At 37.9% G+C, this 25,698-nt stretch overlaps 1 protein-coding gene across 2 annotated transcripts in view; it reads right to left on the reverse strand.

The window, feature by feature from the left end:
- The window catches only part of si:dkeyp-23e4.3 (rho GTPase-activating protein 7), an 81,175-nt gene that overhangs the window by 21,421 nt on the left and 34,056 nt on the right, over positions 1 to 25,698 (reverse strand). The window contains exon 1 of one of the 2 annotated variants that reach the window (XM_067424499.1): positions 895 to 1,094. The exons of the other annotated variant lie outside the window; for it this stretch is intronic. Within the exon in view, the coding sequence (XP_067280600.1) occupies positions 895 to 907 (13 nt within the window). The 5' untranslated portion in view covers positions 908 to 1,094. Of the gene's footprint in view, positions 1 to 894; positions 1,095 to 25,698 lie in introns of those variants that run through there. 2 annotated transcript variants of the gene reach the window in all.

The following is a 25,698-nucleotide window of genomic DNA, read 5'->3' on the forward strand; positions in this document are numbered from 1 at the left end:
GTCTTGTTAGTTTTTGCGATCATACATCAAGGGTAAAAGTGACAAGTCACTGGCTTTCTAACCGTCATCATAATCTCCAGATGTGGCACAGAAAGTTTTCGAGCCATGTTAGCCCATTTTCCTACAATGAACTCCCAGCTGTTTTCTGACTGACAAATATGCTCCATTTGATCAGTGACGGGACTGATTTCGATGAAAATGTTGGCAGGTACAGAAATATGAGGTCATTGGGATAATTGCTCAGACACTCTGTTGTTATTCCTGGTTGCTAGCAACAATCTTTTCATAGATCAGATGTGCCAGTGCAAAGAGAGACCCTGTGACTCCTCAGAGCTAAAGTTACCGCTATCCGCTATTCAGAGATCATTACTGCTTGCACAAATCTTTGCAAACTATTAGATATATTGCTGATGAATTAAATGTTCAATGCCAAGGAGTTGTCATAACCAGCAGACAATAAAACCTTCTAGTGGTCTACCAGCAGACCAAAGTATACACTTGTATGATTCCATCTAATCAAAGCAAAACCATGGGCAGGTATTCAGCTCAATAATAACATGCAACATCCTCTGATACGCTCACTTTTGTGACCGAGTATTCTCTCAAAATTATTAAGCGGGTCCATTAAGTCATTAAGATATTACACCGACTTCAGTGATAACATCTCAATAACTGTTGATTTACAAGCGAACAGTTGTATTCGTTCAACTAAATTATGCCCATGCTTGTTCTGCCATATTTATTCGAATATTGAACCGCTCAAATGTACCATGCTCTCATACCCAATGGGCAATATTAGTCATAAAATAGCTTGGATCAGCTTTTGATTCATTTGAGCTGAAACTTTAGAATTGTTTAAAATAAAAATTAGCAGACGTAAAGATTTCTACTTACTTGTAATGAGCATTGTTGTTCGTTTGGTTCTTACGTAGAAAGTTCATATAAAAACTTCAGACTGCTAAGTATAACAAAGTGTTTCAGGCATTTAAAAAAAAAAGAAATCTAGGCAATAAGCTTCAAGCTTCCATAATGGATGCAAAGGATTGCTACTTTTAGGAGAAAGCTAGGCTTCTCATTCACACTGGTCACCATAATGAAATCACAGGAAGGGCATTCCCTCTTTCCTCACTGGACCAAACCAAACACAACGTCGACTGGGTGGGTTGTTCCCTAAGTAAACAGTGACTTTTGTCAAGGTTATTTACAGTGAGTGCTTGGAATTATTCTAAGCATTTTGAACAACTGTTGAAATTTATTGTCTGTTCATTTATGTAATAAGTATTGATTAATCGCGATTAATTGCATCCAAATTAAAGTCTGTCTATACACAGTACACACACATATATTATTGTGTATTGACTGTATTAATACACACTCATGCATGTGTATATTTAAGAAAGATTTGTATGTATATACTGTATATTTATATAATTTATATTATATATAAATAATTGATATATAAATATAACAAATCTTCTTAAATATATACATGCATGTGTGTGTATTAAATACATAATAATCATACACACATATATTATGTAAACACAAACTTTTATTTTGAACTTTTATTCACACACGCACACGCCGCGCACACACACACACACACACACACACACACACACACACACACACACACGCACACACACACACACACACACACGCACACACACACACACACACACACACACACACACACACACACACACACACACACACACACACACACACACACACACACACACACACACACACACACACACACACACACACACACACACACACTGTATATTAGTGCCATTAATATTAAAAAATAACTAATGCATTTTTCTGTAATTTGTCGTGTTTAATCGCACCTTAAAGTTTTTTCAGTATATTTACAATATTTGTTTAATTTCATTGTTTTATAGATGAAGTTTTTTTTTTCTCTTGGCCTATTTAGACCAGTTCAGATGTTTATTAGCCCTGTCAAAATGCACAAAAAATAGAGTTTTCATTGTTTTTGACCCATGTAACCTTGTAAACAGTGCTTTTTAGATTTGTAGGTAGATCTAACAGAAACTGAATACACTTCACATCATTCATTAAATTATGACTCGACTATAGATTAATACGTTTTAAAGCCAAGTTATTCAGTCAAGAGCAATGAGTGATTTTTCTCTTTTTCTTGTGTTTGACTTTGATTAACATTAATCACGGCAGCAGGTTTTTTTAGGCTGCTGTCCTTTTAAGATCTAACACGCGTCCTATTTTCACACAACTCCACGTTCATTAAGACTTTATTTAACTCATTTGAGCCTGATGAATCTTGACATAGTCATCCTGGAATGACGCCAGGATGTGTCTTCCTACATGAAATGAAAAGCTACACACTCCATCAACTAGGGTTAGAAGAACTGTTGCCAAACATGTTAGAAACATAATAATCACTGCAATAATGATCAAGTCAAAGACTCTTAATCATTTGACTATACCCAAACTTTTAGGCATTACACCATATAACCTTTTCGTTTTATTAGGCGTTTCTAGTATAACAGTACTCAGTTACAAGATAATGTCTCGATGGTGCCAGTTCACTGACGCCTCAATGCAAGTTTTGTGAAGGGGTTTTAGATTTGAACATCTGCTCTTTTTTAGCATTTCTTCGAAGGACAGACGCAGCGCTATGATGCTAATGAGACCCTAAATCCCATAAGTATATCGACACAGCCCATCACAGCTAATAGTTTTTGACTCTGAGGCTTCATCAGGACTTACTCCATAGTAACCCATTAGCACTAATGGCTCTCATTAAATACACCGGTGTTTGATTACATCCTCTTAAGTGAGAAAGCCTGAAGTTCTTAGTTTGAAATTCTCTCCTAAGTGAACATTGAAAGTACAGATGAGGACAGGATGGTTTACTTTACTTGGTTTCTGCAAACATTTCCTAAACTTCACCAGAGAACACTAAGAGTGTTTAATAATAGATGCAGTACTATGCAAACCTATTTGTCAGTTTGCTTGCAGACAATTCTGTTGTTTTGTATTTAAAAAAGATCAGTGTCCAGCGGAAAGAAAGGGGACGGAATCACAAACCAGGCATGTGATAAGTCAACGGAAGGCATGACAGCCGTTCCTGGCTCCATCGTGTCCCCAGCCTGTCCCACCCTCGCTGAAGTCATTTGGCGGCAAGGCACGCAGCACTTCAGCGGTGCAGTTTCCTCTCTGGCTCTGTGTCAAATTGTTCAAAAGTGTCACTATAAAAGCCTGTTCCAATGAAAAAGGAGAAGTAATATATGGAGTACTTCTTTATATATAAACAATAGTGTCTGTTCAGCTTGATCGTATTAGTATTCACAGCTATTTGTTAGTAATGTGTCTATGTGGTGTTTTTAATATGCTTTAAGGAAATTCATGTCAACACTATTGCTGAGGATTTTTTTCCTTAAAACTGCAGTGAACTAAAAGAGTCTATAAAATGCGGTTTGATTTCGACAGTGTTTCTTAGGTCACTCACTACCTTGTAACCAATCACAATGACGCATGGTCAGGACATCTCGGCGCAGTTTTACGACACGCGGGGTACTCTATTGATTTCAGTTGTTTGCCCAATGTAACAGATCAAGACGCATTGGTAACACTTTACAATATGGGTGCACTAATATGCATCAATTCATGCTTAACTAATCCACAGATAATCTATTGACTATTAACTAATTCAAAATTAATTCAAAACCTATAACCACAATTACATATTACTTAATCAATTAGTTATTAGTCATGTGCCCCAACAAGTAAAGTCATAACATAATGACACCTTTATAAATCATTAGCTAATGATTAACTAAAGCAGACAAATGGAAGTAGAAATGCACAGCTTTGACCCGTTGTGGTAATTAACACGTTCATTTAAATTATTACTTAATATAATATGTTATTAAGGACTTAATACATTATGACAAATGTAACTAATAACAATGATTACTTCATCTATGAGTTATGTAGAATCTTCATTAGTGTCTGATGCAGTAATCATTAATAAATGTGTTAGTGCACCATTAGTAATACATTAACTCATGATTATCTGTGGATTAGTTAAGCATGAATTAATGCATATTAGTGCACCTGTATTGTATTATATTTATAATATAATATTATATTTTGGAGCAACTAACCCCCCTCAGGTACCCTAAACCTACCCACTTCTCAACAATATAAACAGCCAAATAAAAGTACAGTCACATGTTTTTATTACAAAAATAGTAAAAAAAATAAAAAAATAACTCTTGTTGGATTCCAAGTCTTCTGAATTCATACAATATCTTCATGTGAAGAACAGAGTTGATATTAAAGTTTAAATCACTAAAATTATGATCCCGCCGCTCCATGATATAATTTCTCATTCAAAAGATACACCCGGCTCTTTAGCATGACACAATCTGTCACAAGACACCATGAGACAATTATATTTTACAATCAAAACTGATGTAATTTTTCTCAGGGAAGCAATTTTTGAATGTGTACATGATCTTCGGCACATGGAGACTTCGGCACATGGAGACATGGAAGCTCAGTCTTTTAAGACTGAACACTGGTCTGGTGAGTCTGCTCACCAGAATTCAAGCAGAATTCAAATGAATCTGTTACCGATTGGATAATCCTTCAAACAATCAGACCACAAGAGGCATGATCAATGGGCATCGATCCATCGCTTCTCTATCTGTCATTGCGTTAAACCCGCTAAAAACGCGCCAGGTGGATAAACCTGTGATTGGTTCCCGCCAATGTGTAACAGAAGCAGGATAAATGAATGTACAGGTTTCCAGCCTGAGCTGCAGGGCGAAATCAAATCGGCACCAGATCGGGCTGGGTTTACCCAGTCTAGATGCTGATCTCTTTGGAAGATTTTCTTCAAATCAATTGTTTGGCCACTTGGGATATTTGTACTTTTTAAATAAATTGTGTCTGCAGTCATAGATGTCTGTTATATGCTGTGTTTTATGTCATATAATACACACATGGGTAGGTTTAGGGATGGGGTTGGGTTACGTGTGTGAATAAAAAATAAAAAATAAAATAAAAAAAAATCATTGTAAATAAAATGATTCTGGCTGATTAAATTGAGAATCAAACTCCAAATTGTCATAATGGCAAAATCATAACTCAATATATAGTTTCATCATGATAATAACATTCCCATACCCAACGCGTCTGTGTATGACGACAAAAGTTTCTGACTGAAATCAATGGAAAATGACGCCAAAGGGGTACCCTGTGCATTAAAAAAGTGACGCCGAAGGGTCCTGACTAGAAGCGATATATGACGAGTTGGGAGTGAGAATGTGTTGGTGAAGCAGGTGAGTCTCAAGAGAACGTTATCCTGGTATATTTTTCTTTTGATATGAAAAATAAGGTACTTTTACCAATATAGCGGGTGAATTATGTATATTACGATATGATGAACTATATGCTTTTCTCCATTGATGTTCTATGATGTTCAAAGCATTTCTGAGGATAATGATTTTTAAAAGAACGCTGTATGACTCAGAATGGCGAACGGGAACATGGTTTGTGAATACATTATTAATTGTTTGATAACATAGTCAAGAAAACGACTAATCATATTAATTACCAATATGTGTCCGACATTGTAAAGAACGATACCATTGTGCAGTTTTTAATGCAGTAAGGTTGGCCGAGTGGATCTCTGAGCTGGTGTGAGTTAGAGGCGGGGCTAATTTGCATATTCCCATGTATATTTAATAAAGCAAGGGTTTAGTTACATTCAAACTCTTTTAAGGCATGAAGAAATGTTTTAAATATGTAGTTTTGGTGAAATTGAGTTTAAAATATATATACCCATATGACTAATTAAAAAACAAAAACAAAAACCTTGTTTAAACCTTTAAATACAAAAATGTTCAATCTTAAAATGCGAGAAAATGCATTTATTTAGATTCACAGAATATAAAACCAAATCACCCCGAAGTATGTGAGAAAATGCAAGTGACTAAAAAGTATTGCATATATATTGAATATATCTACATGTGTGTACATGGTTAGATCACATTATTTATATTTTACACATGTATTTTTATAAAAACTATAACATTGTTCAATTTCAGGGAATGACGTTTCACCTTCAAAACATTGAGTCAGTATTCTTGGTAATGTTTAATTGATAAGGACAAGTGCTGACATTTTACACAACTCTCGTAATAAGTATATAACATATATCAAAGAAATAAGTATATTCACACTGCCTGGTTTCCATGGGAATTTTTGTAATCGGAAAAACTCAGTTACTAGTTACAAAATGAAAGAGACTGGAAAAAGAGGTATTCAGGCATGATACAAGTATTCTATATTATTCAAAGTTAAAAGGTCAAAAGCTTTACAGACAGTAAAGCAAATATAAAGTCTCTCTTTTGCTTTTGCATCTAGCTTCTTTGGATATAAAAGACGCACTCAATCCCCCGACATTAATCGCTTGACAAAGTTATTTATTTCTTTTTTAGTTCTTCTGTAGGAGAATTGCTTGTTCGGGGTAGAGCTATTTTGACACCTGGGGATAATTACAGCTCTGTTTAAGATTTGTTTTCTATACCGCCTGGCATTTGGATTGTCACAGACTTGTCAGATCCCTTCAGGAAGAAGTGCATCTTAGAAGAAGAGTCGTTTGGTGAACGGAGCTGGCACAGACGTGAATATACCCCCGTGAAAAAAATCATTCCAGCTCAGCTCACATAATTGTGTGTTTTCGGACGGGCTGACGTGAACCAGTGGTGGCAGGACTATCAGCGCGTTTCATTTCAAGAGAACACAACATGCTACTTTACTCCGGTGGCAGCCTTCCGCATTCATTAAAGGCTAAGGCATCTGTTTGATCAAACTGTGAGAGGACGGCGTGAAAAAGAGCCCGGTGATCGAGACTTGCACTAACAAAAGTGTTCTAAATCGAATGGAGATGAATTGCTTTGTTTTGGACATGTGTGTTCAGTTGTATACAAAGCGACAGATGGCTGACGGCCGTCTTTCATGAACTCTGCAGAAACGGCAGCACTTTTCCTCATTCTCTCAATGCGAATCTGCTGTTTGCGTGATCTTAAAGTTGCGTCTGGGCGTTGTGTTGACCCCCTGGTCACCCTTAACAGAGGTTACACAATCGCATTTCCTTTTCTGAAATACAGGGATGACCGAAAAGATATATTTGTGTAATGTTATTAAAGGGTGAGCCCCTTGTGTTTTGGTTATATTTATAGATGGGCTCTTTTGTAAATGTGAGGAAGAGCTTTGAGAACCGGCCAACTTGAATCCGTGGCTGCCTCCGAGTCTCTCCAGTGGTATTTCCTATATTTCCGTATAGCGTTCTGCTCCAAGAACTGGCTGGCCTTCCTGTACACCCACACACTCTGTCATCACAGTAGCGGCTATCAGCTCCGCTTCCATGCGACCTGGGGCAGTGCGGCCCCTGATCTGACCATTGTGCAGTCATAATCTTCTCTGGTTCTGTCGCTGTGACCTTCTCGGAGGGCGATGGAGATAGGAAATTAAGAGTGTGAAATACATTATCAAGATAATCCACACTGCGGAGATGACTACTATTTGAGACTTTTTCTCCAAGTAATAGCCTTTTAGAACTGAGAGAGCCAGCTAATCAATCTGGTGTGGGGGCAAGAAGAGATGCAGTGGGCTCGGGTCCAGATGCTTTCAAATGAGATTCAATTAGGAGTGAATATGAATAGATTACATTAACAAGAGCACATAGCTGATCTGTGGCACTTAGTGTTTCCTGTGGCCTTGGAAGACCTGGCAAACTACTGTCAAACTCTGAGTCCAACTGGCCCTCAGGTTTTATGTGGCACTCAGAACTTTGCAAAAAGAAAATTATATATTAAGGGCCTTTCATATACTGAAAGTGGGATTCTGAAATACACTGCTTCTGAAATACCGCTTCAGTATACCCATATGTATATACACTCACCTAAAGGATTATTAGGAACACCTGTTCAAGTTCTCATTAATGCAAATATCTAATCAACCAATCACATGGCAGATGTTTCAGTGCATTTGGGGGTGTGGTCCTGGTCAAGACAATCTCCTGAACTCCAAACTGAGTGTCAGAATGGGAAAGAAAGGTAATTTAAGCAATTTTGAGTGTGGCATGATTGTTGGTGCCAGACGGCCTGGTCTGAGTATTTCACAATCTGCTCAGTTACTGGGATTTTCACGCACAACCATTTCTAGGGTTTACAAAGAATGGTGTGAAAAGGGAAAAACATCCAGTATGCGGCAGTCCTGTGGCCGAAAATGCCTTGTTGATGCTAGAGGTCAGAGGAGAATGGGCCGACTGATTCAAGCTGATAGAAGAGCAACTTTGACTGAAATAACCACTCCTTTCAACCGAGGTATGCAGTAAAGCATTTGTGAAGCCACAACACGCACAAACTTGAGGCGGATGGGCAACAACAGCAGAAGACCCCACCGGGTACCACTCATCTCCACTACAAATAGGAAAAAAAAGGCTACAATTTGCACAAGCTCACCAAAATTAGACAGTTGAAGACTGGAAAAATGTTGCCTGGTCTGATAAGTCTCGAGACATTCATATGGTAAAGTCAGAATTTGGCGTAACCAGAATGAGAACATGGATCCATCATGCCTTGTTACCACTGTGCAGGCTGGTGGTGGTTTAATGGTGTGGGGAAATGTTTTCTTGGCATACTTTAGGTCCCTTAGTGCCCTTTATGACCACCATGTACCCATCCTCTGATGGCTACTTCCAGCAGGATAATGCACCATGTCACAAAGCTTGAATCATTTCAAATTGGTTTCTTGAACATGACAATGAGTTCACTGTACTAAAATGTCCCCCACAGTCTCCAGATCTCAACCCAATAGAGCATCTTTGGGATGTGGTGGAACGGGAGCTTCGTGCCCTGGATGTGCATCCCACAAATCTCCATTAACTGCAAGATGCTATCCTATCAATATGGGCCAACATTTCTAAAGAATGCGTTCAGCACCTTGTTGAATCAATGCCATGGAGAATTAAGGCAGTTTTGAAGGCTAAAGGGGGTCAAACACAGTATTAGTATGGTGTTCCTAATAATCCTTTAGGTGAGGGTATATCCTAATTAAATTCATAATCAAAGCCGTAATCAATATTTATCATCCTATATTATTTTAATGAATCTTTCCAGTTATGATTTTGCTTTTTATTTCTTGTTTTTTAAAGTCTCTGAGGAGTGACTGAGGATCTGACCTAGAGTTGTGTAATGTGTCACTAAAACACTTGATCAACAATGTGTCATGTGTTTGGACTTTTGCGGCATCACACACTCCTAACATGTCAGGAGTGCAGAAACAGCGTTTGCTCACTTAGCCCAGCTTCCAGACACGGAATATGGATTTTTCTTTCATTTAATTTATTATATTTTATTCCTTTTATATTTCCTTTTACTGAAACACTAAAGAGTCAAGATGAATATTGCCTGTACTATTGTCTTTACCTCTCACTGAGAGCGAGCACGTTATCAGTATGTTTTGGTTAGAACTTGCAGAGACTGCGGATCTGTGTATGTGCGCAATATTCTGTGTTACAGATCAGTGTTGAGAATGGTGTACAATGGGCACCCTAAGATATGGGTGGACTTGTTGTTCTGGGCAAGCACTACGGGCCTAATTCTGGAGTAAAAGTGTCAACAAGTGACACGTCTATGGAGAGGTGGATCAGATTAACTGACGTGTGGAAATTTACCATGACTGTGCATTGTCTCTGAGCCAATCAGAAACCATCCACATTGCAGTAATGACGTGGATAGACCTTGAAAACGGTATAAGTGTTGAGACAATTGTATGTACGATAGGGCGAGGCAACGAGACGGTGAGAGAGGGAGCGCGCCTACAGTTCTCACAAGTTCACCTTGTGAGACTTGAAGCTGGCTTCTGCTGTTAAAACTGCAAACTATTCTTAAGTACATTTTTAATTTAATTAATTACACTCCTGACTCTTGATCTTTATTTTGTCACTACTGGTCTTGGGTAATAAACTGTTAACCCCTAACAATACTAATGTATGATCCGATGATGAAAGAATAGAACAATAGATCCCGATGAACATAACTTTTTTGGTTTGGTTCTTAAGGGAGCACTTGGAGATGCTGTCTGGTACTCACACTTTATGCAAAACACTTATCCTACAAGATTTCTTGGCACTTTCCTCCAGATCCTCTCTAACTTCGTTTCATCTCGGACATGAATGATGATGCAGGCCTGCTTCATTCTCACTGGTTAAGCCTACGATTTGCTGTTTTCATCTACAAGTTGCTTGTTTTAACCAACAGCTGGTTAAAAATCTCTGTTGTCATTTTAGACAAGTGAATGTAATATTTCTGTCAAGTTAAACCAAACTGTTATTTTGACAGGCTGCTTATTGTTTCTCTGTGTTTATGATAATTTTTCCTCAAATTAAGTAGTAAAATGCTGATGAAGTGACTCTCAGAGCGGCTCTGGAGACGAAGTTCATGTGTTTATGTCCTTATAGAGTTGGCAAAGGCTGAAAACACTGCGAGCACCACACGTGCTTCACGTGTGTGTTTGTGGAGGAAACAAAATGGTGCACCATTCATTTACACAGAGACACGCAGAACATGCTGGATTCGTATTTAAATAGTCTTTTTTGTTGTTTAATATTTACAGACACTTGCCTATATCATGATTTAGTAGGGCTATGGGCACACTTTAAGAAAAAATTTATTACTCCCATAGTGTATGACTGCAGAAAAAAAAAAAAAAATGTTTATATGGACAATTTGGGGAGCAACCGGTTTTGTCTGAAAATAATTCATAAAAGTTGTTTATTTGGTTTAAAAATTGTATAAATGTATGGGGTGGTCACAATACGTCACACAGTATTGAAAAAAACACTTATTTTTTTGCCATCTCGTGGTTTGGAGGAAAATAAAATCAAAGGAGCCTTTTACCTCGTGGAGCCTTTAGCCCCATTGTACCCTACTGACCTGCTCTTTATTTATTCATAAATAAATGTGTGAAATTATACAGTAAATTCATTTTTTATTACTGGATTTCTCTATTACATCTGCTTTTTTGTATCACAAAAACCATAGGGCCCTAGAAAAAGCAACTAATAATTAATGAACACACTTATCGTCATGATTATCTATCCTAGAGATGTAGAACAATCCTAAAAATCTCCAAAAAGGTTGGTTCTCAAAAGTGATTCCCTCCATGTTTTCTGCTGTGCATTGTTTATTTTTTTACCTCACATGCGCACCAGTTATGTACATCCCTGCCTATGGAGCTATTGACAAAAGGGACAATCAATCATGGTGTGACCAAAGCAAGATTTTTTTTTTCTGACAAGTGAGCTTGAGATCACATGCCTGGAGCCGCTGCTGTTCCACAAAAGGGCATGATTGGTGGTGATGTTTTGAAAACCAGTGTAAACACAGAAGCATTCCGGAAGAGAGAAGAGAATGGATGTTGAGTTCTTGTTTCCACTGGTGTCTGAGAACAGATTTATTCTCACGTTTACTTCATATTTCTTTATACAGAATATCATTTCTATCCAGATTCCACTGAATTATGAGATCTGAAGAGCTTGAAACAGCGCACACTCTATGTCTGTTTTCTTCCAGATACGTGTATGTTACGTTAGCATTTGCTCTCCCTTCCGAGTGCCATGGGCAAAGCATGCTGGGAAAGAAAAAAATCCCAGCCCAGTTCCAGTTAAAGTTAAGTTAGTCTAAAATAAAGGAAATTAATTCATAAAACCTAAAACAAATTAAACAGTTCAGTTTACTTAAAATATGTTAGTGCTGTGAACTCAAAAGAAAAAAAAGTTCTAAATACTTATAACAGTTAATTTAACTAATTTGTTTAATTTAAGTTTGTCCTACTCAACCAATTAAGTATTTTGAGCGTTAGGGTTTACAGTGTGGTTAAATACCCTCTGGCTCCGCCTGCTACAGTAGCCACGCCCCAAACTCACACTACTGGTTGAGCTGGAAAGAGAGTGACAGATCTGAGCGGGCCACTCTCAATATTTTGATGGTCCTTGGGAAGCTCAGTGTTTACACTTTTGGGGGAGAAAAAAACAACACAGTCTCACTCCCCACTCTTCAAATGTCTGATGCTTCGTCAGAACCCCTCTGCGTCACTTTTTAACGCAGGGGGTATCCTTTTAGCTTAATTTTTTAACAAGCAGGGTGCTCCATTCATTTAAACTGTTTGCCTTATATGTCAGATCAAGAAGCATTTAATTATTTCCATTTGTAAAAGTAGACATGATTTTATAAATATTTATAGGCTACTTTTATATTTTGGAGCAACTAACCCAACTCCTACCCTAAACCTACCCACTCTGAACAATATAAAACACATAACAGGCAAAAAAAAAGTACAGGTCACAGCCTCACAGGTATTTATTTGCAAAAACTGACCAAAACAGTATAAACATATTAACTCATGTTGCATTCCAAGTCTTCTGAAGTCATACAATATCTTCATGTGAAGAACAGAGTTGATCTTAAAGGACTACTCCGGCGAATTTTTAAGTTTATCTTGATCGTTATATCTTTGTGAGTACAGTCTATAGAAGAAAAAAAAAACGAACCGGATTGGTGACACGGAGCTATTACACGGAGTTATTACAGTTAATAACCAGAGCCCCCCCTCAGCTAAAACGGCAGCTTTGGGGGCATGGACGTAAAGGGTGTCTTTGTGCCCAGGGTATTCTCACAAAAATGCGTATAAATAGTACGAGTGTGCAATGTCGTGGAATGTATACGCCAAAACTCATTTTGGCGTGTCTATGGCACGCTGTTTTTCGCGTGCATATGATACGCATTTTATGGCGTATTATAGATACGACCCCCCCCCCCACCACCCTAAACCTACCCAAGCGCGTGTCATATATACGCCCCACCACCCTAAACCTACCCAAGCGCGTGTCATATATACGCCCCACCACCCTAAACCTACCCAAGCGCGTGTCATAAATACGCCCCACCACCCTAAACCTACCCAAGCGCGTGTCATATATACGCCCCACCACCCTAAACCTACCCAAGCGCGTGTCATATATACGCCCCACCACCCTAAACCTACCCAAGCGCGTGTCATAAATACGCCCCACCACCCTAAACCTACCCAAGCGCGTGTCATATATACGCCCCACCACCCTAAACCTACCCAAGCGCGTGTCATATATACGCCCCACCACCCTAAACCTACCCAAGCGCGTGTCATATAGACGCCCCACCACCCTAAACCTACCCAAGCGCGTGTCATATATACGCCATAAAGTGCGTATCATATGCACGCGAAAAACAGCGTATCATATGCACGCCAAAATGAGTTTTGGCGTATATATTCCACGACATTGCACACTCGTACTATTTATACGCATTTATGTGTGATCGGGTTGTTGTGCCTCTTAACAGACACAAAATGCAATTAAAATGTCTGTCCAACATGAACAGGTCCCTTACATGACAACGAGATGTGTTTAGCCACTTAGCCATTGTTTAAATTGATCTAAATAGTGTTAGAAGGCTAGCTGTGTCTCGCGCTTAAGTCCCGTGGGAACTCAGCAGTAGCCGGAAAAAAGGCAGATCCAGTTGGGAAGAGCGTCGTGTGTGTAAAGTTTTGTTTTTTTATTAATGCACATCTTTCCTTAAGCCGTGTGTGCCCAAATGAAAGGATAAATAAAGTTTACATTACCTCCACAGTGGTTGCACCCGTCTTTAACCACGGAATGGCATTTTTCTTCAGCCAGCCCGGCTGTGTTGTCTGTGTAAGTTAGTCAAGCGTTCGCTGCAAATGTTCTCAATTCGGAAAGGCACAAACGTGAACCATTTCTTCTTAACTTGTGAGCCCAATTGGATCATCACTCTAGTGATGTCCGGTTCACGAACAAATCGCTCTTTTGAAACGGTTCTTTTTAGTGAACCGGGCAAACCAGTTCACCTAATCGGACTGAATCGTTCTAAACGGATCGCGTCTCAAATCAGCGCTGATCCCACAAGTTACTTTAGTTACTCACTTTCTGACATGAGTGACAGTCTCTCAAACTAGAAATAAACGAATGTCTTGAATTATATGTTGTAACTCCAACCGTTCACTGAACTGAGACATGTTTTGCTGAGAGATCTGATGAACTCAAGAGCCGCTGATACTGAGCATACGCGAGTAACTGAACGAGCAGCGGTCCTCAACGGATCAGCAGGACAGAATCAAAACAGAAAACAAGTTTCTCTTGGACACGTTCAATACAGAGAACCGACGAGCGGATGAGCAGAGCCTCTTCATACACACGATGCTCTTCTCGACTGGACTATTTGCCTTTTCCCGGCTACAACGGAGTTCCCATGAGACTTCAGCGCGAGACACAGCTAGCCACCTAAAACAGGTGAATTTAAACAATGGCTAAGTGGCTAAACGCATCTCGTTGTCATGTAAGGGCCTGTTCATGTTGGACAGACATTTTAATTGCATTTTGTGTCTGTTAAGAGGCACAAAAACACCCTTTACGTTTATGCCCCCATAGCTGCCGTTTTAGCTGAGGGGAGGCTCGGGGCATTAACTGTAATAACTCCGTGTTGCAAGGACCAATCCAGTTAGTTTTTTTTCTATAGACTGTACTCACAAAGATATAACGATCAAGATAAACTTAAAAATTTGCCGGAGCTGTCCTTTAATGTTTTAATCGCCGAAATGATGATCCTGCCGTTCTGTGAACAAACTCATTCAAATCTCATTCAAATGATACACACCTGACTCTAGCATGGTCACAAGACACACAAGAGCCAATGACATCTTACAATCAATACTGACGTAATGACGCAATTGGTCACGAGACATACGAGAGCCAATGGAATTGCACTATGAAATCTGACGTAACATTTCGTTGGTCGGCAATTTTGTTGGTGTGCATGATCTTCGAGCGGATGGAGACACTTTTGGGGATTTTCTTCACACAAATCAATCGTTTGTCCTCAGAAATAGTTTTACTTTTTGAATAGATTGTTCATGCAGTCATATCTGCCTGTTATATCCTGTGTTTTATATCATATAATACACACATGGGTAGGTTTAAGGATGGGATGGGGTTGGGTTACTAACTAGTGTAAATAAAAATAAATGTAAATAAAAATATACTCCAACATGTCATAATGGCAAAATCATAACCCAATATATAATTTCATTATGATTATATTCCAGCACGTCTGTGTATGACGGCAAAGGTTCCTCATTGAAATTAATAAGCACCCTGCTCGTGGAAAAAATTGATGCTTAAGGGGTACCCTGTGCATTAAAATGTGACACAGAGGGGTCCGGATCAAGTGTCAATATATGACGAGTTTGGAGTGAGACGTGCTGAAAAAACCCATGAATGTCTCAATTTAATTACTACTAAAACTGGGATATTAAAAGCTAAGGCTTGCCATATATATGCATCTTTTTACTGACCAGCTCATTTTTGTGGATGGCTTAAGCCATCAAAGTCTGAACTTTCTGTCATTCTGGGTAGCTCTTAAATGTTGATTCTCCATTTGACGCCTGCCTAAAGTTTTAGACTTGGAGAATAAAACACGATCAGTCATCAGTTGACAGTGTTGAAACGGGCAGCAGCTGTTTCTGTTAGGGACACAGGCTTTAACAAGTTATCCAGTTGTTCTTGTTGTTGCAATCTGTGGAGTGGAAAATGCTCAGCCTTGTTGGCATGAAGGTCACTGTGTTCTGTTCATGAGGGATAGAGTGTTCCTATCAGGATTTCCCCATGCCAGTCCTGTTGTTGGTATCAGGGGCAAAAATAGTGCTGTTATTCTCTTGGCCATCACAGGAAATGACTGTGCACAGTGGCTACAAAGTTCTATAATTCCCTTAGAAGTTTGATTTAGTGTTTATCATCAAGTCCATAATCTCCATATGTTTTTCTAATATATTTAAATGAATATGCAGGAATGTCCATGTAGGAGTGAGCTAGTCTGCTGTTTGGTCCCAAAGTCATACAGAATGATTTTACATTCACGCCATCTGAAAATGTAGCATCACCCGTCACAAAATAGTTTTTACTGCATTATATCATATGTCCAGGAAAACAAAGATTGCACTTCACACACTTGGACAGTGTGACATGTTCAGATTTCACAATCAGTCTTGTACGACAACATTTCGGCCAAAAGCACTGTCCTTTCTTTTTCTGTTTTGGAGATTCTAATTGAGATTTTAATAAGAGGGAAATTGAAGAATTGCATCAACTGAGAGGATGCATTCAAACAGTTTTCACACAGAGAGAAAGAGATGTGTTTGTTTCTCCGCTCGAGCTGTAATGCCAGCTGCCTGGCTCTCAGGGGAGCTGGAGCCAGTATGCACAGCGTGATTTCAGAGTATGCAAACTGTTTAGATTCAGCTTTGCGTAATATCTTGCCGGCTTCAGTCAGCAGTGCCAGTAACTGTAAACACTCATTCACCTACGTGTATATATACACATGCACCCATGCATAGTCTCTTTACAGCTATAACTATAATAAAAAATAACTCACACTATATAAAAGCTGAATCATTTACTGTAGCTGACGCTTTTATCCAAAGCAGCTTGCAGTTATGTGTTCAGTCACCAGCCTAGATCTTTAACCACTATACAAAAACACTGTGAACTGAAAAGCTTTAAAATGTGCATACAACTACCACAAAAGTACTTGCATATGACATTTTTTTTTTTGATTTTCAGTGGATTAGATAAAAAAAAAAAAAAAACTATCAATCAATACCAAGTGCAATCAAAACCAATCAAATGATACTAGAGATTTTGAGCTAGAAAAGTCCACAAACTACATCCACACAATTGATATTGGCTCTTTTAATTAATTCAAATACATAATATAAAACTACATCAATTATTCTTATTAACTGACTAAAGTATTACAAATGTGAGAAGGATAGATAAAACATGCATTTTAAAGTTAGACTTTAAATTGATGTTAATTCCACTATTGTATTATATATAATGGTTCTACAGTCTATACACAGTATTAAGTCCAATTACTTGTGAAGTAAAAAATAAGATCAATCACTTACTTTACTTTTTCTAGGGAAAAGTAATTTAATTACAGTAACTAATTACTTGGTAATAGTGACACCCAACACTATGATTGGATAACAATTTTGCATATTATAATGAGCTTCCACTCCCTAACACATGAGGAATTGTTTAGAAAACCGTACAATGTGAGAAACGACAACCGGAATGATTCGCCCACAGGGCTCGCACAATCAAACAAACACAATGATTTATCTCACATCCATCCGCAATTAATTGGAATGTTATTTTTTATTACTTGGCCGGCCCGATCAGTGGATATAACCGTGAACTGTGCATAACTAACACACACATGCGAGCCTGCGCACCCACACACAAAGTACTACATGCATCAGCAAGACTTCACCTCAGACAAATCAGCATGTTCAAAATTTCTCTGATTGTATATTGTATTTTTTAAAAAAATTGCAGCACAATGAAGCAACAACAGCTCAAATACAAAGGATTCTTCAGCCTTTGACAGCATGATAAGTTATGTTTAGTTAGACACGTACATAATCAGTAGATATCAAATATAAAACATATAAAAAACATGTTTTACTCACATGATTGTGTTGCATTTTTTCTGTCAGATTGGTTTTTAAATCTCATCCTGTCTGCAAATCCAGTCTCTTTTTTATACAAATGGATCCACAGTGAAATTAAGCGAACAAATGCATTGTGTTCCCCACGTAAGCTGGATCTTTGGTTCAAATAAAGTTCAACCATGCATTCCTAATATTGGAATCTGAAGAATGTTTGAAACATGCCATAAGCTTTATTGCTTGGAAGTTCGATCCGATTTAGCTCCACGTAGACCTATGTTTTTAATCTAACATGTCATGACATGCTCAAGTCGGTGGGCGGGGCTACAGAATCAGACGACCCATGATTACGCACAATCGCAGATCGATCGTTTGCTGAGCCAGCTGTCAATAAAAGCTTTTCTTTAACTAACAAGGATGCTTTCAGCTGTGAAACTTACAGTATATTCTTATATTACACTAACCTTTTATAAATCAAAAGCTCAAGGGAAAGCTGATTTCTCAATTCATGACCCTTTTAAAAGAGTTTATTCTCAAAATATTCATATGGCCAATGAGCCCATGGTTGAAGAAACACCAATATAAGTGCGAGTGTGTTTTGCACCACTGTCTGTCCTACTTGCACCACCTTGTGCTTTATGAGGCGCATGGCCAAGGCAATCTCAAATAACATTGCCCGTGATTAGAGAGACAGGCCGGAAACAGTCAACTGGCAGTATTAAGTATACGTTTTGGAGTAATGGCATGGTTATTTTATGTCACTTAATTATAATGCATCTGTAATTTTATAAACCAGTGATTTACTTTAGTGTCATTTACACAAAAGTTACACGTCCCGCTGCAAGTCCATCTGCTACACCTTGAAAATCCCCTAAAGTACAACATCAACACCTTCACTTTTCTAAAACATATAGAGGACAGACATCTGTTCAAGGAGTTTGATCGTTGAGGTGTTACTTAAAGGGATAGTTCACTTTAAAATTAAAATTCTGTCATCATTTACTCACCCAAGTTGTTTCAAACCTGTATGAATTTCTTTCTTCAGCTGGGTATTTTTTTTCCTACTATGGAAGTCAATGGCTACAGTTAACTGATGGATAACTGACATTCATCAAAAAAAAAAAAAAAATCTTCCCTTGTGTTCAGCTGAAGAAAGAAATTCATACAGGTTTAAAAACAACTTGAGGGATAACAGAATTTTCAATTAAAAGTGAACTATCCCTTTAAATTGGGAAGAATCCTAAACTGGCAGCAGTTTTGGATTATTTGTGAATGTTAAAAAACAAGCCTGAATATGAACACATTAACGATTATCCCATAAACTATAACATAGTAAAACAATAGAAAAGTTGGATTACTCTGCACTGTAAAAAAAAAGTCTGCAAAAATAGGGCACAATGTACTGTATAAATATGAAGGAATTTCCGTATTGGTTTTTTACAGGTGTTTTACTTGTATTTTCAATTACACATTGCATTAGTTTGTGTTTTAAGGGTTAACAATTTTTTTTTTTTTTTACATTTTTATTTTTACAATTTTTATTTTTACAGACTTTTTTTTTTACAGTGAACATTATAAGTGGAAGTAGTATGTATTAATTTACTTCGTCATTATTAAGACCACATTATTTAGTCCAATTCATAACATAAAGTCTCGGGACAGTTAAACTTTATATCTATTTGTATGGAAAAATGTGTGCTTGCCAAATATGGGTCCGTCATTCATTGAGCGTTCAGACGTTGATTTATGAGGAGAGATCGGTCAGTGACACACAGGATGTAATGATGGAAACTGAACTCTGTGATCTTGAGCGGTGATATTGCCGTTTATAGAAGTTTGTCTCCAGAGGAAATCCTTGCCTGATTAACCAAGTCCTGCCCTCAAGCCCAGAGCCCAGCCCTTTCCTGTTTAGTCCCAAGGTGAGAGAGAGACAGACGCGGAAAGATAAGTAACCGTCTGAGGATGTGGACAGTAATGAATGAGGAACTTTATGAAAGGATAGATGTTCATGAGATGAAGATACAAGGAGTTGTGTCCGCGACGTTGATTATCCCTGACGGTAACAAAACCGAACTGGACTCAACTAAATCACTCGGACTCGTCTCTCGCTAATTGTGTTTGACAGGACTAGAGCAGCGCTCCAAAATAATATTTCCGAACCCTCATGGGCCCCATAAACCTTTGATAGGAAGATGACTGATATTTCAGAGGGAAAATTACTCCTCATAGTTATTGGTCATTCATAATCCTGTTTTGAAGTGTTAATGGAGAACCATATTTAAAGTGCCAGATTTAATACACGCATCCAGCAGATATATTAAATCTTTAAGGCTTATTTTAGAAACGTACACGGCCAACTCCCAAGGACAGCTAAGTTCCTTGAAATAAAAATGCTGAAATGCTGTGCTGTGACCTTTTTTCAGAAAGCAGGGGTGAGATTAAAAAAAGGTTGCCGCTGGTAATATCGTTACATGGAAAGTAGCGGGAACTATATATTATATTTGAGTGCCGCTTTGTGTAATTTGGAAGACGCACCGAACCTATTTACTTTGAGTAACATGTTAGTGAAATCTGTCATAATCGGTGCCGTTAAGGTATTTAGTGCTCCAGGGGACAGAATATCATATCCAAATTGAAAAACTGAGTCATTCATAGAAACAGTATATCTTCATTAGGGTCACTTTTGTTTAACTGACTTTTCAAGCTTTGAGAACAAGAACAATTTAGTGTAGCCCTGATGTAATTATAAACCAGTTTGATGTTTTTTGATCCTTAAAGGGAAATATTTCAAAGTCATTTTTTGTGTGCAGTTACAAACAATAAAGTCATACTCACTTATCACCTCATTAATAAATTAACTGTGTTGTTTAGGCTTTAATACATCATTATTCAGGAATCTGACATTCTTAAAGCAGAAATTGAGTCATTAAATCAGTATAATCTACAATAGATCATTTTTTTGTGATACATTTTGCAATCTGACTGATTCACTATCTTGCACAGAAGAAAATGAACCATTCACCCTTCAAATATTCCCGTCTGACAATTATACCCCTTTTCCACCAAGGAGCCAGAGCCTAGTTTCAAAGAACCTAGTTTTGTCTTTCCACAGCCAAAGCACCAGCTCTGAACCAGGAAAAGTGGTTCTTAAGTAACACCAAAACATTGCTAGGCTCGAACTAAGAACCGCTTGCTTCAGCGGCTGGAGGCGGTGTTACCGTGATCAACAAGTCGAACATAAACTTGTAACCGCCATTTTTTAAATAGCAGCTAATCAAGCTAACAGCTGCTCGATTTTAATCTCCGTCTATACAAAACAATGGAGAGCTGCACGAATGCTTTGGATTTGTGGCGTTTTAATGCTGATGTAGGATCATAAAGCCATGAGCCATTGAGGGAAGGCTAATTCGAGATGCATCGGTGTGCACTGTGCGCCGTATGACATCAAAGAACAGTGAGGGCAAAACGACTCCTTATGCTTTTGAATCGCTCATGCCGATGCATCTCGAACAAGCCTGGTGTGTTTGTATTTCCCGCTGCCTCCCTAGCATTGCAAAAACGCTAGCGAGAAAGATGAGACGTATACAGTGACGTAAGACCTAGCTCTGTGGTGGCTCTCTAGCCTGTGGAAAGCCAAACCAGTTCTTAAAGGCGGTCAAGTCGAACCAACTCAGAACTGACATTAGCACTGGCTCTGAACTAGCACTCGGTTCATTCTGGTGGAAAAGGGGTATCAGACAAAACAGCTTTGAAAAGCAAATTTAAACAGCTATGTCCTATCCAGACGCGACGCGATAAGCAATTTGTTTGTCCAAACCAACCTCGACTCGACCCGACCAAATAAAAGGAGCTTGAATATCATTTTGCATTATTGCTTTCAGTAGGCTATGTCTATAAAGGTCACAAAAAATCATATTTAAACTTCTTTTGTTATGCATCTAAGGCTGATTCACCTCAGATCTTAAAAATAAATTAAGAGAAAACAATATTCAACTCAACGTTTACAAACAAGTATATTCTATGATAAAAACTATGGCTTTAGTCACTCATTATGTTATAATAATATTATAATAATATTTTTTATTAATGTTGAAATAGTGTAAGAAGGAATTTCATGTACTTATCAATTTCATTGTGAATGCTTGCATTTGCAGAGAGAGAGAGAGAGAGAGAGAGAGAGAGAGAGAGAGAGAGAGAGAGAGAGAGAGAGAGAGAGAGAGAGAGAGACACGCCCAGACACTCTTTTGATTGGTTGTGATTTTTGATTGATGTTTTTGCGTAACGTTACATTTCATCAGGAAAACTGTGTAGCCTTATAGGGCTGTTTCAGAATTTGTATTTATTTCGTATTGTTCTTATGTCTGCGTGGACTCTGTCCATTATTTTTGATCATTGATATTAAATGATTACTTGTGAATGTCGTTGTTGTATGGCCACAAGGAATCGTGCCATTTAAAAAATGCATCTCAAGACGAGTATATTTTTCCCCCCATTTCAAAGCAAAAATGCGTTCTGTGTGAATGACGGGGACATTTACATGGAAAAAAATTCCTTTGACAGACGAAAATGTTGTCAAAATGATCTGGCAAAAAAAAATGCTGTATTCTGCTGCCAGGCCAGTAGTTGGCAATGTCCCTTTGTAAAGAAACATATGCGTTTCTTTGCGATTCTATGGACTGAAAACTTTGATGTCACCATTTTCACAAATTTGCATTTTTTTAGTTTACACAATATAAATTAGCACAACTAAAGGGACAGTTCACCCAAAAATGAACATTTGATGTTTATCCGCTTACCCTCAGTGCATCCAACATGTAGGTGTGTTTGTTTCTTCAGTAGAACACAAATGAAGATTTTTAACTCCAACCATTGCTCGTATAATGCATATCAATGGGGTCTAATTGGGGGTAAGCAGATAAAAATATTTTATTTTTTATTTTTGGGTGAACTATCCCTTTTATTATTTTCAAAAACATTGACTTTGAAACCCATTTTCAAAAGTTTGAGTTTATTTGCTCCCAAAACGCTGTTGTTGTGTAAATGAACAGCCAATGCAGGGAAAAGAGTTTTCAGTTTTCATCTTCAGAACACCATTGGTTAAAAAGGGTGTAGTATAAATGGCCCCTGAAATTACTCCTAAAATTGCATGAGATTCCATATATTTAAAGTTGGCAACATTTGGCACTGGTCTGGAGTCAGGGCCCATTCACACCAAGGACAATATAACAATAACGACTAGTATTACTATAAAGTTTTTATAATTATTCTTATACTATGAGAATAGGGAAGTCCAGGGAATATTAAGGAGTATTAAAGGGTTAGTTCACCCAAAAATGAAAATGATTTAATTAATTATTCACCCTCATGTCGTTGGACACTTGTAAGACTTTCGTTCATCTTCAGAACATAAATGAAGATATTTTTGTTGAAAGCTGATGGCTGAGAAAGGCTTCAGAAAGGCCTCCATTGGCATTCAGTACATTCTCACTCACAAGACCCATAAAGGCACTAAACACACCGATACAAAGTCCATCTCACTACAGTGGCTGTACAATAATTTTACAATGCGACGAAAATAATTATTGTGCGCACAAAAATCAAAATAACGACTTTATCCACCAAGTTATTGTCGTGAACTCGACGCATGCGCGAGAATATGACGCAGATCCGCCGTTTGGACACATGACCCGGTAGAGGAGGAGCACCGCTATCAAGTGAGCTCACGTCCGAGATCTACACGGTCATTATTTAGATTTAGTTTTTTTGCGCACAAAAACTATTCTCGTCGCTTCGTAAAATGATTGTACAGCCACTGTAGTGAGATGGACTTTGTATCGGTGTGTTTAGTGCCTTTATGGGTCTTGTGAGTGAGAATGTACTGAATGCCAATGGAGGCCTTTCTGAAGCCTTTCTCAGCCATCAGCTTTCAACAAAAATATCTTCATTTGTGTTCTGAAGATGAACGAAGGTGTTGCGGGTGTCCAACGACATGAGGGTGAGTAATTAACGAAATAATTTTCATTTTTGGGTGAACTAACCCTTTAAGGAATAATATTGTTTGAATAACTTTCAGAACTTTTTTCACTACCAGCCAATCAGAATCCACCCGCTACAGAGCTCAAGCATTTAAAGCAGCAGACAACATAACTCGAAAGTTATTGTGTGTTGGTGTGAACATTCCTTCATGGTATACCTTCTGAGATTTACTGTAACACTAATGAGAAAGTGGTGCGTTGATAAGGTAGCATCTTTTAAGACAGTTTTAGATTGGAAGGAAAGGATGCCGGTGACAGAATAAATATGTTGAGGAAGTAACATGCCAATACTCATAACCTTTCTCCCAAATTGTTGGATGAGCCAGACTTTGATGAAAATGTCACACCATCTTTTCTTATTGAAAATCATTACCACCTTAAAGATCATGACATTAAGGAACTAGCCAGGTACTTAAACATCGTACAAGTAAGCAAAAATGCCCGCTGGCCAACACTGAGTCTTGATGTGGCTGTCCCATTGGTGCCTGAGAAAAATATCATGGACAAGATGTCCATTCATCAGCTGTTAAGGAGACAACATTTCACAAGAGCTGTCCAGATGATCCCATTAATGTCCTATTCTTTGACAGTAATTCATTATCAATATGAATTTTATATATACATAGTTTTCAGGAATGTAAAAGTGTTGATTTAAAGCGGTAATGAACTGCATTGTTTTATTGCTTTATAATGTTGTCCGGGGTGCACTTAAAATTTTAGTACAGTTTTTACATTACTAATGGTCATGATTTAGAAATAAAAGGCATTTTTAGCCCTCTGATTTGAATGCTCTGTTTGAAGGGGTGTGTCTGCTGTGAGACTTCAGTGTAAACGCCCACTGCTCTGATTGGCTGACATTTTTACATATGAAATAGCAAATTATTACATGTGGAACTGTCTGAAACAAACCGTTATGAAACAAGCATATTGTTCTTATCGACTGAACATGTTCAATCAGTGATTATCATACTATGGAATATGTGCTTTATCAACAAACCCTGACATATAATCTGCCATAATCATGGAGTCTGTTCAATGGAGTTTCTGTGTTCTCCATAGATATAGATTACAACATATATTTATAGTATTATTTCAGGGTAAGCAGATTTTAAGCAGATCTTATTTTCAAAACTACAATTATTTTCAGATCATGGTTCATAAAAAGACACACCTATAACACACCACATCAGTGATGGCTTCATCTAAAACCACTTGTTTTTTAAGTCCTCCTCATTGTTTGGGATTAAAACATATCATTATTTTTTGTACCAGTTCTATAGACAAAAAATTATAATATTATTTATATTATATTTTCAGCTTAATTTGTTTCTTTATGTTTCCTCATCAACATTAATTAGTGCAATTCCTATTTTCAGCTCTTGTGTAGGATGTCCAGCCATATGGCAACTAAAGGAAAAAAACATTGGTGACTCTCTTGGCTACCGCTTAGTAAGAAAAAGGATGATTTGCAAACTCCTTCGCATATTCCAGAAGGCTTGATTACATTATTATATTTATATATTTGGCCTGGATTATAGTGACCGATAGTGATCAGCCAAAAAATGAAAATAAACATGCAATAAGTAATATCAGTTGGTTTGTCTTAGTTTGCATGTATATCTGAATTTTTTGAAAACTTTTGAGCGACTTTTCAGACTTTTTACCTGTGACAACTAATCTTATTTTCATGATTCATTCTTCCTTAGAACAATACAAACTAACATTTAAGCACATTATCCTGCTGAAAGAGACCAGGGAATACCATTTCCATGAAAGTGTTTACATGGTCTGCAACAATGCTTAGCTAGGTGGTCGTGTCAAAGTAACATTCACATGGATGCATCCACAAATTCAGACCAAACTAGAGTAACGAAGAGATGAGATGAATCCTCCAGTTACTGGCAGCAGCGCTTCAGTCTTAGCCTGACAAGCCAGACCCACATCAAGATGTTTGGTCTGGAAACTCACCATTGACAGGGCTCAATCCGAGGGACGGATAAACGGTTGTCTTTTAAACTCCCTCTGCACGCGA

This window comes from Pseudorasbora parva, chromosome 18, assembly GCF_024679245.1.
Source record: "Pseudorasbora parva isolate DD20220531a chromosome 18, ASM2467924v1, whole genome shotgun sequence".
Lineage (NCBI taxonomy): Eukaryota > Metazoa > Chordata > Actinopteri > Cypriniformes > Gobionidae > Pseudorasbora > Pseudorasbora parva.